The sequence below is a fragment of the Nomascus leucogenys genome, chromosome X (genome assembly GCF_006542625.1).
Source record: "Nomascus leucogenys isolate Asia chromosome X, Asia_NLE_v1, whole genome shotgun sequence".
In the NCBI taxonomy this organism is placed as follows: Eukaryota; Metazoa; Chordata; class Mammalia; order Primates; family Hylobatidae; genus Nomascus; species Nomascus leucogenys.
Window position 1 is genome coordinate 122,063,500 of NC_044406.1, and position 18,053 is coordinate 122,081,552.

At 38.3% G+C, this 18,053-nt stretch overlaps 1 protein-coding gene across 2 annotated transcripts; it reads left to right on the forward strand.

Annotated features, from left to right (window-relative positions):
- The first annotated feature begins 1,745 nt into the window (after positions 1–1,745).
- On the forward strand, positions 1,746–16,827 carry HTATSF1 (HIV-1 Tat specific factor 1). Of its 2 annotated transcripts, XM_030807059.1 has the most exons (11): positions 1,746–1,762; positions 1,830–1,888; positions 2,125–2,319; positions 4,044–4,224; positions 4,604–4,651; positions 5,110–5,264; positions 7,226–7,389; positions 8,823–8,922; positions 13,582–13,671; positions 14,569–14,706; positions 15,289–16,827. In XM_030807059.1, the coding sequence occupies exons 3-11, from the start codon at positions 2,134–2,136 to the stop codon at positions 16,489–16,491; spliced, it is 2,265 nt and encodes a 754-aa protein (XP_030662919.1). In that variant the 5' UTR covers positions 1,746–1,762; positions 1,830–1,888; positions 2,125–2,133; the 3' UTR covers positions 16,492–16,827. The 2 variants fall into 2 exon arrangements, with proteins under 2 accessions (XP_030662919.1, XP_030662918.1); XM_030807058.1 differs by lacking the exon at positions 1,746–1,762 and having other exon boundaries at positions 1,829–1,888; positions 2,073–2,319.
- The last annotated feature ends 1,226 nt before the right edge of the window (positions 16,828–18,053 follow it).

Below are 18,053 nucleotides of genomic sequence, written 5' to 3' on the forward strand. Positions count from 1 at the left end.
AGGAACCCTTTCAGTCACCTGCTCAAAAGACGGCTGTGGTAGAGCCGGCACTCAATGATATGTGCAGTAGGGTGGTGTCGCATATTATTACCTATGCTGTGAACTCGGGAATGAACTGGGAGCCCAATAACACATTGCCGAAAACAGCTGTATGCTATTTTTGGATCCAGGAAAAAATATTTAGCAAAGTTTAAGCCTAATAAAACTCACATTACCTATATCATAAAAATGCACACAAATTCAGTTCTCCAAGAGTTCCTACCAGAACGAGAACTTCATGAAAAAGAAATGTAATTTAAAAAAAAAACTAACCCAAACTTTTAAAAACTGTTGTTATCGTTGAAACCATAGATTCACACAACTGGTGTGTGGGGAGCCAGGATTTTCTAGAAGTAGTACTCAACTGCTATGTTTAGAAGTGAAGGTCACTGGAATAGTGAAATAATTTCTTCTGGGAAAGTTTTCCCGACCCTCAAGCCTAGGTTATGATATTTATGTTTACACTAATGGGTTATTATTTTAAATGAATTAATATTTTTTAACAGCCGCTTTAATTTTTGTGCAGAAATATTGGTAAGTATAAACCACAAACAAACGTTTTTTGGGGTCTTCAATGTTTTAGTGTAAAGAGGACCTAGAACCAAAAAGTTTGAGACCTGCTGTCCACCAGCATCTCATATCTGTCATTTGCCAACCATCCTAATTCTGTCTCCCCTGAGCTGTGCCTGTCTTGTCGACTCCTGGGTCGCCAGAGCCTCATGCAGTGCCCTGCACTTAGTAGGGGCTCAATAAATACCTGCCCAACTTAAAAATATGGACCTTTTCCTTTTCAGCAATGAGTGTAATTCCTGAAAACAAAAGTTCTGTTGAGAACAAAAGTATGCTGTGTCTTTCTAAAAGAATGACAAAGAAGCGGAGTTTGCTGGCCAATAAAGCTGGTGTTTACACTGGGATGTTTACATTTATGCTTAAGTTTCAAATACTAAGCTCGAGCGCCACTGAATCCTGCAGAGGCAGGCAACTGCTGCCCCTCCCATCCTTCCCATGGAGTCGAACTCCAGCCAGAGGAAGGTATGAGACCGATAAAGGAGAAGGCTGACACCAGAAAAAGAAAGTTGGCCCTCCTACCCCCTCATTCGTTCATTCACTCGCTCATTCCGCATTAGACACCAGAGCCAGTGCCAGGAGTTTAGGCTACCAAGATGAACAAGATCCGGTGTCTATCCCAGGGAGTCGTAAAGAAACAAGTAAAAGACGCGGTTCCTGAGCGGGGGAGGGGCCTTTGGGCGAAGGAGGCGCGTCGTTTTCTCGAAGCCAGAGAAATTTGTCCTGTCCGCCGCACCCACTCCCCTAAGATGGCGCCCTCGCGAAACCCGCCCGGCCACCTCCGCGAGGGAATATTCCCACGCCTTCCTTCCGTCTCCCTCCCAGGCCGGCCGATCCGCCGGGGACCCCGCAGAGGTCAAGGCCCTTGAGGCTCCGCGGGATCCCAGTGGCCCTCGCCCCGCCCCAAGGCTGACCCCGGTGGGCGTCGACGCGCGGCACCCAACCCCGGTGCCCCGCCTCCCCGGGCCTCGCGCCGCGTGCCGGCGTCGGCGCCTTTTGACGCCATAGTGGGCGTGTCGGCGCGACCCGCGACGTCGCGACGCGCCGACAATGGCGGCTGCGTCGGCCTGAGCAGGGCTTAGTTTACAAGTAATTTCCTGACGTTGCCGAGGGAGCCGCAGTCGCCTCAGATCCGGTCGGCGGCGGCGGCAGCGGCGGCGGCGGCGGCGGCGGCGGCGGCGGCGGCGGCGGCGGCGGCGGCGGCGGCGGCGGCAGCGCGCCCGCGCGCTCCCGCAGCGCCCTGGACCTAGCGGCGGTGCCGAGGCCCGGCGGAGCAAGCCAGGTGGGCGGTGGCGCGGCCGAGCTCACAGCATTAGCGCGCGCGCGCGGTGGGCGGGCAGAGAGGGGGGCGGTGCGGTAGCCGAGCGGCCCCGATTTCCCGGGGACTGCTGGGGCGCAGCGGGGAGGCGGGCCGGGGGGCGGCGGGGCGCGAGCAGAGCGCGGTCGACCTCCCTTTCTCTGTTCAGTTCCAGCGTCATTTCGGCCTCTTAGTTCTTCTGAACCCTGCTCCTGAGCTAGGTAGGAAACATGAGCGGCACCAACTTGGATGGGAACGATGAGTTTGATGAGCAGTTGCGAATGCAAGAATTGTACGGAGACGGCAAGGATGGTGACACCCAGACCGATGCCGGCGGAGAACCCGATTCTCTCGGGCAGCAGCCGACGGACACCCCCTACGAGTGGGACCTGGACAAAAAGGCTTGGTTCCCCAAGGTAGGAGAGTGCCACGGGCGCCGCTGAAGAGCGGGCCGCCTGGCCAGCCTCGCGGGGCACTCCTTTTACGTTTGCTTTGCTGAGATCCTTGGTCCTTGGTCCTAGCCCCCTTGGATAGCGACGCTTCTTTTTGTTGTGTTTGTTGGGGCACCGATGTGTAAAGGAACGTAAATCTTTAGGGTGGTGTCTTAAATGTAATTTTTAAGTCTTTTCTATGCTTTATTAATCTTGCCTGTGAAGGTCACAGTTGATTATTACATGACTGCTTTTTATTGCAAAGAGGAAAAATACCAAGAGCAAATTTAGTAGCTGTCCATTTCTGGTAGCCAACCCCACTTGTCCTAGGAACTCAGATGTTTAGCTTATGTACTGTGTGCAAAATGCAGTTTCTTGATTTCTTTTTTAAAGTAGCTGTTTATATATCTTTACTAATTGAACTTTCTTTGCACCTTGCTTTACTTTCCTAGTAAATTTTGTCCCTAGGCATATATGTTTGAACCATATAACCACAGGAATAAGACTGGAGATGCACCGAATACAGATGGAAAATCTGTGTGTGTTTGTTTGGAATACTTGGAAATTGCTAAGTATTTTTATTTCAGCTTCGAAGTAGAATAACTAATGTTAAACTTGATTCTGTAAACTTTGTGGTAAAAGTGCCCTTTTAATCTGGCTCTCATAAGCAGGAAAGGGCACACTAATAGCACACAAATTGACTTGCAAGCCAATGATACAAAACCCGTCTCCACTGCGCGACTGGACTGCTGTTTTAAAAATTCTTTTGCGACTTTTCTTTCCCATTCTGTATTTGTATATATATTCCAATCCCTCCAGATTGTTAAAATTTACGATTTCACTTCTGTATTGGTAGTGCTAGTTTGAGTGCAGATTTGGTTTCTTCAGCATTCTGAATACTTTTAACAAAGGTGTGATAATGGATTAATGTGTGACTTTATCCTTTTATGTTATTGAAGCCCATACCTCTTCAAACTTTGAGTTTTACATTTTCCCCATTCCATGCGTGCCTAATATTGATTGGTATGATGATATAACTATATTTCTTTCGTTTTGCAATAACGCTTTTCCCCCAAAGGGGAGGAAGATAGATGAGTTGGATTTGCCTTTAATTTGTTCTGATACTAAAATATAACGTCATTTAATTTGTGATAAAGTTAAAATAAACATTTAGTTTTACAATTATTAACCCCATTCTTTATATACCAAATCAGAGTTCTGTTCTGTGTGCTCTCTGCATACAGATATTTAAGTACTTATTGTACATGTATATTTGTGCATCTGTACAGTAAGAGAAAATTGGATTCTGTGGTTAGATTATTCATTGACTGTTGTTTTTTATTGTTTTATCATCTGGTTCTTCCTTTGTTGTATGTATTTGTAGCCTTAGTCAAGTAGACTGTAGAGAGGTAGTAATTAATAAATGAAACAACTAGAAAAGATGCCAGCATTACTTAAAATGCTTTAAATCGTATCTCAGACTTTTGCATTGATCGTCTAAGTACTTGTGTCTTATTTTTTATCACCGTATGCACAATTTTCTATAGGTGACTATTCTTGCATTTATACTTTAATAACTACAACTATTATCCACAGAGACACTTCTATGTTAAGTTGTATAACTATGCTGTAAAAACACAATTTAAACTTCTTATGGGTGGAAATAATTTTGAATTTCACTGTCCGGGTCTGTTGAATTGCTTGTTTAGATTACTGAAGATTTCATTGCTACATATCAGGCCAATTATGGCTTCTCTAACGATGGTGCATCTAGTTCTACCACAAATGTTGAAGATGTCCATGCTAGGACTGCAGCAGAACCTCCACAAGAAAAAGCCCCGGAACCCACTGATCCCAGAAAGAAGGGAGAAAAAAGAAAGGCTGAGTCAGGTAAGTGGTTCTAGCTTACAAATTTTAAGTATAAAAATTAAAAATATGGGTGCGCATATGTACAGTTGCTTTTTCGAGAATTATAATAGCTTTGAAGGAATAAGGTGAGTTTTTTCTTTAAGGTAGTGTCAGTTATAAAGAATCAAGATAAACTGGCCATCTTTTTTCCAGATAGGGCTCTAAAACTAATTAATTGTCAAAAGATTTAAATCCTTTGAAAGCTGGGTAGTGATTTGAGTTAGTTTATCTTGGTCTTTTAAGAGTAAGAGAAAGGTCGTCCTGGAAGTTTCAAGAAACTACTGCTTTGTCAAGATTCCATAATATGACTCTTATCTTTTTTTGCAAGTGTTTTATTTATTTAATTAATTTTGATTTCTAGGATGGTTTCATGTTGAAGAAGACAGAAATACAAATGTATACGTGTCTGGTATGTATAACTTTTTAAACAGGTTTAAGGTAGGAAATACTTAATTTTGAGATTTTTCACGAAGTGATTTTTAGCTTTCAGTTTCTCCAGAGTCCATTTTTTATCATTGTGTCATTTTTTGTTCAGCCATTTATATTAGTAAGGAATATATGTGTTCATTACAGAACCAAGAAATTTAGTGTGTAACTTTGCATACCAACCTTTGGGCCTGGTTAAGGTAACTTACAGCAGTGTGTCCCTTCCCATTCAGTGAGGCCCTCAAGAAAGCATAATTTTAATGTATATTTGAACACACAAAAATGTGAAATTTCTTCAGTTCTGTAAATGTAAAACTTTTACATACATTTACAAAATCAACATTGCATTCACCTAAGTTATCGATTTTTAATTGGTAGAATACTCAGTAATTCACCTTCATTATCAATTATAAATGTTTTTTAATTTTTCTTAAATGACAGGTTTGCCTCCAGATATTACAGTGGATGAATTTATACAACTTATGTCCAAGTTTGGCATTATTATGAGAGATCCTCAGACAGAGGAATTTAAGGTCAAACTTTACAAAGATAATCAAGGAAATCTTAAAGGAGACGGTCTTTGCTGTTATTTGAAGGTAAGTTGTATGATCAAATAAGTTTCTTGTATCTTCGTTTTTAACTCAGGAACCAGGGCTATAATTTCTATAGATGATAACCAACACCAAGAACTGTTCAAAACAGGATATGAAGAAAACTGAAATTTCAGTTAGTATCTGTGTGTATCACATTGGTAAGATTATTCACTTGTTTTAAGAAAATATGTTATCAGGTTAAAGTATTATATAAGTATGTGACTGGAGTGCTTCTTTTGTTTTGAAAAATTCTCACTGGAAAGATTTCTTTATTGATATGTACAGTCAATTCAGACTACATTTTAAAAATTCAAGAAGAAAAAAAAAGCCAGTAACATTTTAGTTGTCCATTGGAATGAATTACACCAGGGTTCAGCAAACTCGGGCTCTGTTTTGGTAAATACAGCTTTATGGAACACAGCCACACTAATTCATGTATGCATTTGTCTATGGTTGCCTTTGTGTTTCATTGATAGGGTTGAGTGGTTGCAGCACAGACCTTGCGGCCTACAAAGCCTAAAATATTTACGAACTGGCCCTTTAACAAAAGGACTTTTCTGACCCTTGAATTAGACCATGAAGGAGACGGTAGCTTATTCTTACTGCTTTAAAATATTTTTTTGAATGTGAGAAAAGAGAGAGTGGTACTAAGAGAAATTTGCAGAACTGCATGTAGTCATAGTACCATAAATTACACAAAGAAACCTCAGTGCCAAAGGCAGCCATCATTTCTGGAACTCCTGCCACCTTAGGAGCATGTGTTATACATTATCACAGGGTACAGAACAAATGATGACATGTACATAAGTCAAACCTGAAAATAATTATAGAGTAAAATCAAAATGGTAAAGCAAAAGTACAAACACCACAGGTGTGTTGTGAGTATACAGTATTCCAGTGAGATCAGAAGAGAGTAGGATTAAGCTGACAGCTTTTTGGGAAATAGGTTTTTGACCTGAATCTTAAACGTGATGGTTATGGGACATGAGCATGACCATTTTAGGATGGTAGTTTTGTAATGTTCAAATGTAAGGAGATTTGAGAGTTTTATAAGTTCTTTAAGGATTATTAAAAAATCTGCGAACAGATTCTTCAGGAGTTCTGTTAGATTTTTTAAAATTTTAAAGGAAAAAAATTGAGTTTTGAGACCCATAGAAGTACAAGATTGTCAAAACAGTAAATTGAGTTCCAGGAAAATATAGTGAATTATTGCAGGACCCATATTTATGTGAGCAGCTGAGTTCAGTTATCCATTTTTGTTTTCTACAGGTCCTCTGATCTTTGACTCTGTTTGTATAGGGCTGATAACGGTACTTTCTGTAAGACCTGGAATCCATACATGTATTTAATATAAAGTACAAGTCATCAAATAATTGTCTTCTACTTCTCAGTGTGTTACAGACTTACAATTTAATGGATGAACCAAAAAATTAAAGGCTGGCTATGGGGTTCCAGTTCCTTGAGTCATCTAGTCTTTTAAGTAAGAGTATTACAGGATTTTAAAAGAAATACACCTTAGAAATCATGCAGATTTGCTCCCTTCATTCTGCAGAGGAGAAATTGTGGCCTCAAGAGACAAAATTACCCAATAATAATATAATTTATTGAACACCTACCATATGCTAGTCCTTATCCTTTCCATGCATTATTTCATTTAATTTTGTCAAGAACCTTGTGATGAAGATATTAACTATTTCCATTTTACATATGACGATACTGGGGCTCAGGAAGCCTGAATAATTTACCCAAGTTCACACAGCCAGTTAGGGACAGCTGTGTCTCAAATGCGGGTTTCCTGGTTCAGATTCTAGAGTTCTTTATCTCAAAGAGAGAGATCTCATATATTCATAATATATAAATATAAGAATTTAAATTATTTTATGTATAATCATCGTTCATCTAAAAAACTCCTGAAGTTTTATTTCATTGTATAACTGACTATGTTTTATCTTACATTTATAAAGAGAGAATCTGTGGAACTTGCATTAAAACTTTTGGATGAAGATGAAATTAGAGGCTACAAATTACATGTTGAGGTGGCAAAGTTTCAACTGAAGGGAGAATATGATGCCTCAAAGAAGAAGAAGAAGTGCAAAGACTATAAGAAGAAGCTGTCTATGCAACAAAAGTTTGTAATTTTTTTCCCTTTTGAAAGGTTCCATATATTCTAGAGTATATTTTTGGTAATAGCCATCTAGTTTTATTCTGTCAAGTGTGCCTACACATTATTTTAAAATAATTTCATTAGCTCATCAGGTACCTTTAGCAATCTATACAATAGGATGATTTAGTGGTGGGGATTTTAATTTTCCAGGGTGTTTATATGTAATATAATAAGAGCTTAAATGAGCTAAGAGAAGCCATCTGTTTGGAAAACGTTGAACATCAAATTAAATAAGATGGTTTAGGCTTATGTACCAGAACCGTTTACTTTCTGTGTGGATTGAAATCAGTTGTACCAGGAGCTAAATTTTTAGATACAGGTTTGTTATAGGAATTAGAAATGACAGGATTTTATAATTGTATTTACTGTAGTTGTATGTAGTATATACATAATGTCATCAGGTTTCTATTATTATTCTGTTTGTTTAATATACTTTGAAATATACTAGTTTTAAGAAATTAGTCAAAATGATAAATACTTTCATCAGAGTAAATTCTAGTGACACTTCTAACACCATGCTTAAACTAATTAAATATCATAAAAGCATTTAGTTGTGATGTCTCATCGTTTTTACAAGAGCAGGTAAAATTGATAACCACATATTTTTTAAACAATATCAGTAAAATTTATGATTGTAACAGAGTGAGTAGTTTTATGTATTTGAGTGTAGTTTGTTTTTTATAATGATAAAGTACCTAAAAACCAATACGATTTAAAAATATTTTTTAGCCTCAAGGTATATCTTTCTGAACTCATAAATACTAAGAATTAGAGATTTTTCAAGGGTCTCATTGGAATGTTTGTATAATCAGACAACAGTTGCCCTGAAAAACATTTAATCTGGGAATTTCAGATACTGGGGCCATTTTGCCTCTGCCTTTTATTTTATTTTATTTTATTTTATTTTATTTTATTTTATTTATTCGAGGCAAGAGTCTCACTCTCACACAGGCTGGAGTGCAGGGGTGCAATGTTGGCTCACTGCAACCTATACCTCCAGGCTTCAAGCTATACTCATGCCTCAGCCTCCCCAGTAGATGGGATTACAGACATGCACCACCACACCTTGCTCATTTTTGTATTTTTAGTAGAGACGGGGTTTCACCATGTTGGCCAGGCTGGTCTTCAACTCCTGACCTCAAGTGACCCGCCCGCCTCGGCCTTCCAAAGTGCTGGGATTATAGGTGTGAGCCACTGCACATGGCCCCCTGCCCATTATTTTTATTTCAGAAAGTTTTCTGACTGGAACTATCTGAAATACAGTTTGTTGTTGTAAAATCCAGTAATTATCTTTATTAAATACTCAATAAAGTATTGTATGAACAACTCATTCTTTTCTCTCTCCAACAAGTCTGAAGCAAAATTTACAGTTTGTTGTTACTGCTTCATTGCCTCAGGCAGTTGGATTGGAGACCTGAGAGGCGAGCCGGACCATCCCGGATGCGCCATGAACGAGTTGTCATCATCAAGAATATGTTTCATCCTATGGATTTTGAGGTAGGAAGTGGTGTGCTTACTGATAGAAATGCTGATAGGCTTTCTTTCTCTCAAGGGAGCCTGGAGCTTGCCTTGCCTCATCTTTGTCATGTCACCTCCTACGTGTTTGTGCAGTGAGTAGTAAAGGAAGATGGAGCCAAGAAGCTACTTAAGTCTTTTGATTTCCCTTCCCTTTGTTTAGCCCAGTATTGTTTTAAAGTGTATCCCAGATAAGACTGTTTAATAACCATACTGTGTTCCTAACAGCAGCTACTTGATATGGGAAACCATTGAAAAATATCATCATTAAAAGATTTATGGGAACTGCTTGTGGATTTTCAGTGCAGGCCAACAAATATGGGCTGATTTTGGTGGGGAGTACCAGCTTCACAGCTGTAAATGCAAACTTCAGTTTGGTACTAAAAGTTATAATGCTTAATGTCCGTGGAAAATTCTAAGAACAGCAAGTAAAAGTGAATAAGTACATCTGTTATACATCAACTTTTTTAAGTGATTTTTTAAAAAGTGAATGGAACTGTCCTTCCTCCCCTCAAAAAAGTGAATAAAGGAGGAGCAAAGAACAAGGAGTTCTGAGGAATACTGTCATCAAAGTACCTTGTGTTACATTCTGCCTCTATTCTTATCTCTGTCTACTGGTGTAGACTGACTTTATTGTTAGTGGAGAAACAACTCTTTATTCTCTCCCTGGTTCTGAAGTTAGTGATAGCAAGTTATACAGAAAGCAGGTTATACTGATAGCAAGTTACACAGAGAAAAATGTTCGTAATGTAAAATTCCGTTTTTACCAATGATCTAGTTGTAATCAGTGCCCATTCCTGACCCTTTTGTGCATTTAAACAATCAAAATAGTAATATAATTGTAGCTCCCTTAGAGAGGGCCCCAAAATGGACAGTTCAGCTCTATCTCAATGAATAGTGTTGCGATAAGGTTTACTGTGTACCTATGGAGTTTGGGCATCTTTTGAGGTCATTGGAAATATACGTGTGGTTTATTTATGAGATTGATTGATTGATATCTCTTCTGACCAGAAATCTGGAAGAATTTTGAAATATAGCAGTTTACAGTTTTACAGTTGCAGTGATAATGAAGTATGGTTTATAAACACGGGCACACCAGTTACATTTTGAAATACTGTTTTTGCCAGCAATAACTTTAAAATAAATGCATAGAATTACAAAAATATTAGCTGGGCATGGTGGCGCATGCCTGTAATCCCAGCTACTCAGGAGGCTGATTCAGGAGAATCACTTGAACCCAGTAGGCAGAGGTTACAGTAAGATTGCGCCACTGCACTTTAGCCTGGGCAACAAAGCGAGACTCCATCTCAAAACAAAACACCAGATCATAGTCATTAAAGCAGCATATAAAATAAATGCATAGATTGATCACAATATTTAGTCTGCTAAATACAACTCCAGGATTTCCTATTATTTATTACATTTTATCCCCCTGCTAAATAAGTGATTTGTTTATTAGGTGACATATTTATTTCTGTGACTTGAGGTCTTTGATTCACACATTTCATACTCCTGCCACTCGAGCGTGAATGTAAATGCAAACCTAATTCAAAGTATCTGGAACCTCTGCAAGTAGAAGTCTGTTGTGTAATTTTGTCTATTCTTGTTTCTACCTCCTGCCTTGCTCATTGAAATACCTTATTTGAGTCTAAGGATCACCCCAGGCAGACTTAGCTTTTCCTAGCTTAACAAATATTCTTTCCCCAAAACCACATTTGTTCTACCTTGACCCCTATACATTCCCTCCAGTGAATATTTTTAAAGATAGAAGTTTCATGCTTGCAAATTCCTGATTTTTTAAAAAATCTTCTTGGTTTAGTGTAAACATTACTTTGGAGTTACAGAGCCTTTGTACTACCCTATTTTGTTTCCTTCATAGCATTTATTATTATCTGAAGTAATTTTGACTCGTCTACTAGAGTGTGAGCTCCATGACACCCAGTATTTTGTCTACCTTGTTTGCTGCTGTATTCTCAGTACATAGAATTGTGCCTGGCACACAGTTGGCCCTTAATATTTATGTGATGAAGAATTGAACGAATTGCTAAATGAAACCCTTGTTATTTACAAGCCAGAGTCTTTTCATTCACCCAGTGGATAAAACATTTTCTCTTCAGCATCTTTGCAAATGAAAGCAAATTTTCTTTTTAGATGCCTATGCCACAAAGGATGGTAGGACATTGTCTTGGCAGTGGTGGAATTAGTTCACAAAGAAATGCTTGGTGATGCTATCCTTGTTTGCCCACCTTCCTGGCCTAACATGGTCCAACTAGCTTGCTGAGAGCATGTCAACAAGAAGAGTGACAAATAATCTTGCTTTTGTTCACTGTCTCTGAGCACCTGAACCTCAGTGTAGACGTGTGCTGTCAGATATGGTAGACTATAGCCATGTGTGGTTAAATGTAAGTTAATTAAAATGAAATAAAATTCAGTTCATCACTTGTACTAGGCACATGTGGCTAGTAGCTACCATATTGGATAATGCAGATATACAACATTTTCATCATCACAGAACCTTCTATTGGACAACACTGGTATAGACATTATATAACTTTTGATAGAAGTGTCCAACAGGAAAACCTGCTTTTATTGCATGTTTTGGGGGAGTGTTTGATTGGACTGAAGACTCCGTATGAACCTAAAGAACACACAGCAGCATTGAGCTTTTTAGTGGAAAACAAAAACTGAATTGTCAGGTTATCCTGAGATATCTGAAAGGAGTCAGATTTTGGGTGGAGGGGTGTATTTTGATTCCAAACAGTTAGAAGTAACATACCTAAGAATACTATCTGATATCAGGGTAAATATTGAAGGCTAACATTTTTAATGTGACTTCAGAGGGTCTTCAGTATTTAATTCAAATCCTTATTTTAAAATGCATTGCCTGGCAAATTTGAATACCAAGACATGAAGAGTCAAAACTCAGATGCATTAGCCGGGCATGGTAGCATGCACCTGTAATCCCAGCAACTTGGAAGGCTGAGGCACGAGGATCACTTGAATCTAGGAGGCAGAGGCTGCAGTGAGCCAAGATCGCGCCACTGCACTCCAGCCTGGGCAACAGAGTAAGACTCTGTCTTCAAAAAAAAAAAAAAAAGAGAGAGAGAAAGCAAAGCACTGAGACATTGGTGTAGAAATAAAGGTGATGCCTACCCCCACCATGGAATCACACTTCAATTTAAAAGTTGTTAAACATGTTGACACAGTTTTTTTTTTTTTTATATAATCCTGATTTTCCTTGGTGAATAAAAGAGAGGTATTAGAAACAGTTTATCAGATTCTTAAAAAGATTTTCTTGAATATTGGCTTTGTACAAAAGTCTGTGCTATTTTCTGTGAGGTATCTGAAACTCAATAAAACAAAGTTCCTGCCTTCTGAAAGCACTCACTCTAATAGGAGCTAACCACACACACACACACACACACACACACACACACATCAAAAGCCGTAACTTTTATTCTCTACTCCTTATTCTTCTCAGGTCTGATCATTTTGTATAAAGCAAATTGGCTGCTTCTCCAAAATTGAGTTTTATAAGTGGGGAAATCCAGAGTTCTGCCAACTGTAGTTTTAGAAGCCTCAGATTTATGCAGATGAGTACGATTTTATATTTTTTATTTTAAATCAGATTTCAGTAACTCCCTGCCAGCTTATTTTTGCTTTTTGAAGAACCTTACGGGAGGAAAGCCACAATTCTCTATAGTTCCTCTTTAGCTGATGAGAAAAATGAAAGCGTGTAAGAAAGATAGATGCACTTAAATGTTTCCTAGAAAGTGTAAGTCACCTTCAATAGAAATTTATAGATAGGATATCTTCATTTATATTTGTATGTAGTTGAAATTCAAGCTGATAATGTAACTTTTCCTGAGCCCTTTTTATGCATTGGTACTTGGAGAGAGATTTGTTAATTCCCAGAGGGAATCTTAAATCATTTTTTTTGTTGTTATAGGGAGATTTCCACCCGAACTCTAGGCTACTAGAAACAGCAGTACTTGAATGTTCTTAATAGGCTTATAGTTGCAAGAAAGCAACAGCTAAGAATGTATTTTATTGCATGCTTAATAACAGCTCCTTATTTGTATGGTTCTGTTACAGTGTGGTAGGAGACAAGACGAACAGTAATCCTTATAATGTTTATTCTGCGAGTTGAAATAGCATCTTGAAAGCACAAAAATCAATCTTAGGACACTTAGTCAATAAAAGGGATATATTGCTCTCACTCTCTCTCCATTACAGCATTTCTGTAAATAGGAATGTATCCAAAACACAAAGCAAAGGACTCTTATCAGTGTGATGTTGATGCCCGTGCAGAACATAGGAATTAGCAGTCTGACTGAATATGCGCCACAGGACTTCCACCTTCTTCTCCTGCTCTGCCACTGTAGGCCCCTTCTGCTGCCTGCCATACTTGTCCATTTCCTTTGTTCCTTTAGCAGGGCAAACCTGTAGGAGCAGCAGTGGATGTAGGAGTCTAATTTTCTTTGATTTTGAGTTTTTAAAAAATTTTATAGACTGAAAAACACAACTAACCTTAGGCAAAACCTTTTTCTGTTTGTTGATTTATCAGAACAAGAAATTGGATTCTCAGGATTTATAGTTAAAGAAGGGAGCAAACCCGTTTTAATCATGCATATTTTTCAGGATGATCCGTTGGTGCTGAATGAGATCAGAGAAGACCTTCGAGTAGAGTGTTCGAAGTTTGGACAAATTAGGAAACTCCTTCTCTTTGATGTAAGTTCATGACTTGGACATATGGATCCTAAAGCAATCATTCCTCCACCTTATAAGTTCTTCCCAGATGTTAATATATCCCTGAATTTTAGATTAATGTTTTTATATAGTAGTCCACTATCTTATGATAATCATCTATTAGCAATAATGAGATGAACATGGATTACAAGCCAAGGATTTGATAGATTTAGTATGCCTTGCTTATTTTCCGTCTTCATTACCCTAGAGTACATGATCAGGTGGCAGAAGGTACAAGAAAAATGTACGAGATCTCTGGTTCCCTATTAGTCACATTTTCTCCTCTTTGTGAATTATTCTCATCCTCTATATTTGGAACAATCAGGGACAATATTCTCCTGTATATTTCCTCTTCTCACCCTCTTTTTACTTCCAAAATTGACACCCAATAATTAAGAGTCACCATTTATTGCTTGTGTATTACAAGCTACTTTACATGTTATCTCACTTCTCAAAACCCTTTGAGGCAGGTTAGCAGTATTATACCCATTTTATAGATGGAGAAGCTAACACTTTAGAAATTGAACACCTGGCTCAAGGTTGTTCATCTGGTAACTGACAGAGCCAGGATTTAATCCCAGGGCAATATGACTTCAGAGTTTACACTCTTAACAATTATACTGTCCTGCTTCTCATTAGACAGGGATGTCAGCAGAAACATTTCCAAGAACATTGTGCTTGGTTCTTGCTAGGTAAGATTGAGGTAAAGAAGCAGCTGACTGCACGTGACTGGCTGGCATGAAAGGGAAGAAAGACTTCATACATGAAGTCTTTTACTTCAGAGTATCAGAGAGAACACTACTACTTACCTACTTTGTGAAATGTATGTGTTTTATTTTTAATCTTATCGTTCATTCCTTTTTTTTTCTTTCTTTCTAGAGGCACCCAGATGGTGTGGCCTCTGTGTCCTTTCGGGATCCAGAGGAAGCTGATTATTGTATTCAAACTCTTGATGGAAGATGGTTTGGTGGCCGTCAAATCACTGCCCAGGCATGGGATGGGACTACAGATTATCAGGTAAATTCTGCTGCTTGTCAAGGGCATACACATTGTATCATTACCAACAAATACTGATCCTTCAGATCTAAATTTTGGGTTCAGTTTAACCTATTTAATGTAACAATGCTTCTTTTATTTTTATTTACTGATATATTTTAATTTTTTACTCTATTATTTACAATGCTTCTTTTAAATAATATTTTGCATTCAGAAGATAGAGAAATGTTTGAGTCCTTCAGTTTCTAAGTCTGAAAGTTTGAGGCTTGTTCAGAGTAGTGATAAGAAAAGAACACATTCAACCAAATGTTACTCTTCCTTTGTATGCTGTAAAGTATGGACAGAGCTCAAATATTAACTTTTTAAGAGATGAGACATTTCTGCAGTACTGTGCTATTTGGTCTTTATTTAAGTGATCTTATTTAAGGTCAACTCTAGTAAATCAAGATGTAAAGTTTTGAAAACTGAAGACAGGGAATTGCTTTCATTTCCTAATAAGAGATGCTTTATAAAATTAAGGTTGTTTCATCAATATTAGATATGTTCAGAGAAGTAACCTTTTGCCTAAAACTTATTTTAATGGCAGTCTCCATTTATCCACAGGTGGAGGAAACCTCAAGAGAAAGGGAGGAAAGGCTGAGAGGATGGGAGGCTTTCCTCAATGCTCCTGAGGCCAACAGAGGCCTTAGGCGTTCAGATTCTGTCTCTGCTTCTGAAAGGGCAGGGCCTTCTAGAGCAAGGCATTTTTCAGAGCACCCCAGCACATCTAAAATGAATGTTCAAGAAACTGCAACTGGAATGGCGTTTGAAGAACCTATAGATGAGAAGAAGTTTGAAAAGACAGAAGATGGGGGAGAATTTGAAGAAGGTGCTTCTGAAAACAATGCTAAAGAAAGTAGCCCCGAAAAAGAGGCTGAAGAAGGCCGCCCTGAAAAAGAATCTGAAGAGGGCTGCCCCAAAAGAGGGTTTGAAGGCGGCTGCCCCCAAAAAGAGTCTGAAGAAGGCAATCCTGTAAGAGGATCTGAAGAGAGTAGTCCTAAAAAAGAGTCTAAAAAGAAGACACTCAAAAATGATTGTGAAGAGAATGGCCTTGCAAAGGAATCTGAAGATGACCCCAACAAGGAGTCTGAAGAGGAGGTTGGCCCCACAAAAGAGTCTGAAGAAGATGACTCAGAGAAAGAGTCTGACGAAGACTGCTCTGAAAAACAGTCTGAAGATGGCTCCGAGAGAGAATTTGAAGAAAATGGTCTCGAGAAAGATTTGGATGAGGAAGGCTCTGAAAAGGAGCTTCATGAAAATGTTCTTGACAAAGAGTTAGAAGAAAATGACTCTGAAAACTCCGAATTTGAAGATGACGGCTCTGAAAAAGTGTTAGATGAGGAAGGCTCTGAGAGAGAGTTTGACGAAGATTCAGATGAAAAGGAAGAAGAGGAGGATACATATGAAAAAGTATTTGATGATGAGTCCGATGAGAAAGAGGATGAAGAATCTGCAGATGAAAAGGGGCTTGAAGCTGCTGATAAAAAGGAGGAAGAAGGTGATGCAGATGAAAAGCTGTTTGAAGAGTCAGACGACAAGGAAGATGAAGATGCAGATGGAAAGGAAGATGCTGACGAAAAGTTGTTCGAAGATGATGATTCTAATGAGAAGTTGTTTGATGAGGAGGAAGATTCCAATGAGAAGTTGTTTGACGACTCTGATGAGAGGGGGACTTTGGGTGGTTTTGGGAGTGTTGAAGAAGGGCCCCTATCCACTGGCAGCAGCTTTATTCTCAGTAGTGATGATGATGATGATGATGATATTTAATCCCTTAAACTTGCTTTTTAGGGAGAGTCCTCCATCTACATTTGCCTGTGCTTCAGGGTAATTACTAGTAGTGTTACATGAACATGTGCATAGTGGTAGGATGCCATCAGATTAAAGCATTGAAGTTTTTCATTGTTACCTGTACCTAATGGTTTTAAATATATGTTAATTGATTGTTTAGTTAAAATGTCATAGTTACAATGCAAGTAAACTGGATACTTGTTCTTTTGTCAGATTTGTTAAATGCATGCAGAATAATATTTTTAAAAGTATTGATTGAAGTTTGTGATATTCATCAATAAAAATAAGTTGATAATATGCAGAAACTGAAAATTGGACTTGAGTTAAATTGCATTTTAAATTCTTGATATTGCTTTATTTATACTGAAGGTTGGCTTTTCTGAGGACTTGAAGAATCCCTTTGGAGTCTCCTTGCTTCCCGCTGGTATTAGCACATATGTCTCCATTTCCTCTCTATAAACCAGAACATGTTCCTAAACTGAGAAAACAACTCTCTGGATTTTTTTTTCTGCCCAGTCCTTGCAAATTAACTCTTGTTTGTTTTCTACCCTCTTTCCGTTAAAATTGGCTCTCAGATGTGCAAAAGTGAACTTCCTGCGGTCTACAGCTCCCATTATTATTAAAAATCTAGAGAAACAGATTAGAATTCTACCTTGTACTATTAGCGTCTCTGGGCCCCTTTAGAAGTTAATTCAAATTAGAGGATTTCTACCCAGAAAAAAATGTACACACTACACTACACAACTTGTGTACAGTTTGGGGAGGTTCATGGATTCCCTGAAGTTGAAGAACTTCATGCCTGCTTCAGTTGTTCGTTTTTTTAGAATCATAGTGCCTAGCACTGTGCAAAGTTGTGTAGTCCCAATAAAGTTGTGGGTCTTTCTTGATTATGCTTTCCAAATTCAGTAGTGATGAATTTACTTCTGATATAGCATTAAGAAGCTATTCTCAGAAATTAGGAGCATTAAAATAAACTGCATTGGTGCTCTTTCATTACAGTATATGTAAGTGTAACCCTCTAGATAGAGAAGAGTTCCTATACTTCAAGTCTGTTTTTATTTTGAGAATTTTTTACTTGATGTCTGGGATTTCATAAAATCTTCAGGATTTTCACCAGGGATAAGTCAGTAAACGAGGTGAAGAAAGTTAAGTATAGAAAAATTGCAAACCAAAATAGTGTTTCCCTTAAAGATAAGCCAGAAGCATTTAAACTTGAATTTATTGGAAAATTAGTTTTCTAAATGAAAGGAAAAGAATGCTTTACCTTCCATACACAGCAGTTAGGATGCATAACTCTACAACGTAAATTAGCTCTGAGACCATTAGGAGAATTTGTTTCATTCTTTACATTAAAATTTATAATTTTGAAAATCCAGAATCTCTCAATATACTATGCATCTAGTCTGTTTTAGATACTAACTGTTGCTTAGTAAAGACTCCCTGCCACAATTTTGGGACAGGAAATACATTAAAAATAGAGTAAATATCTTACCCTATATGTGTAGTATTTGAGTTGCGAATAAATGTTCCATTTTTGTTTT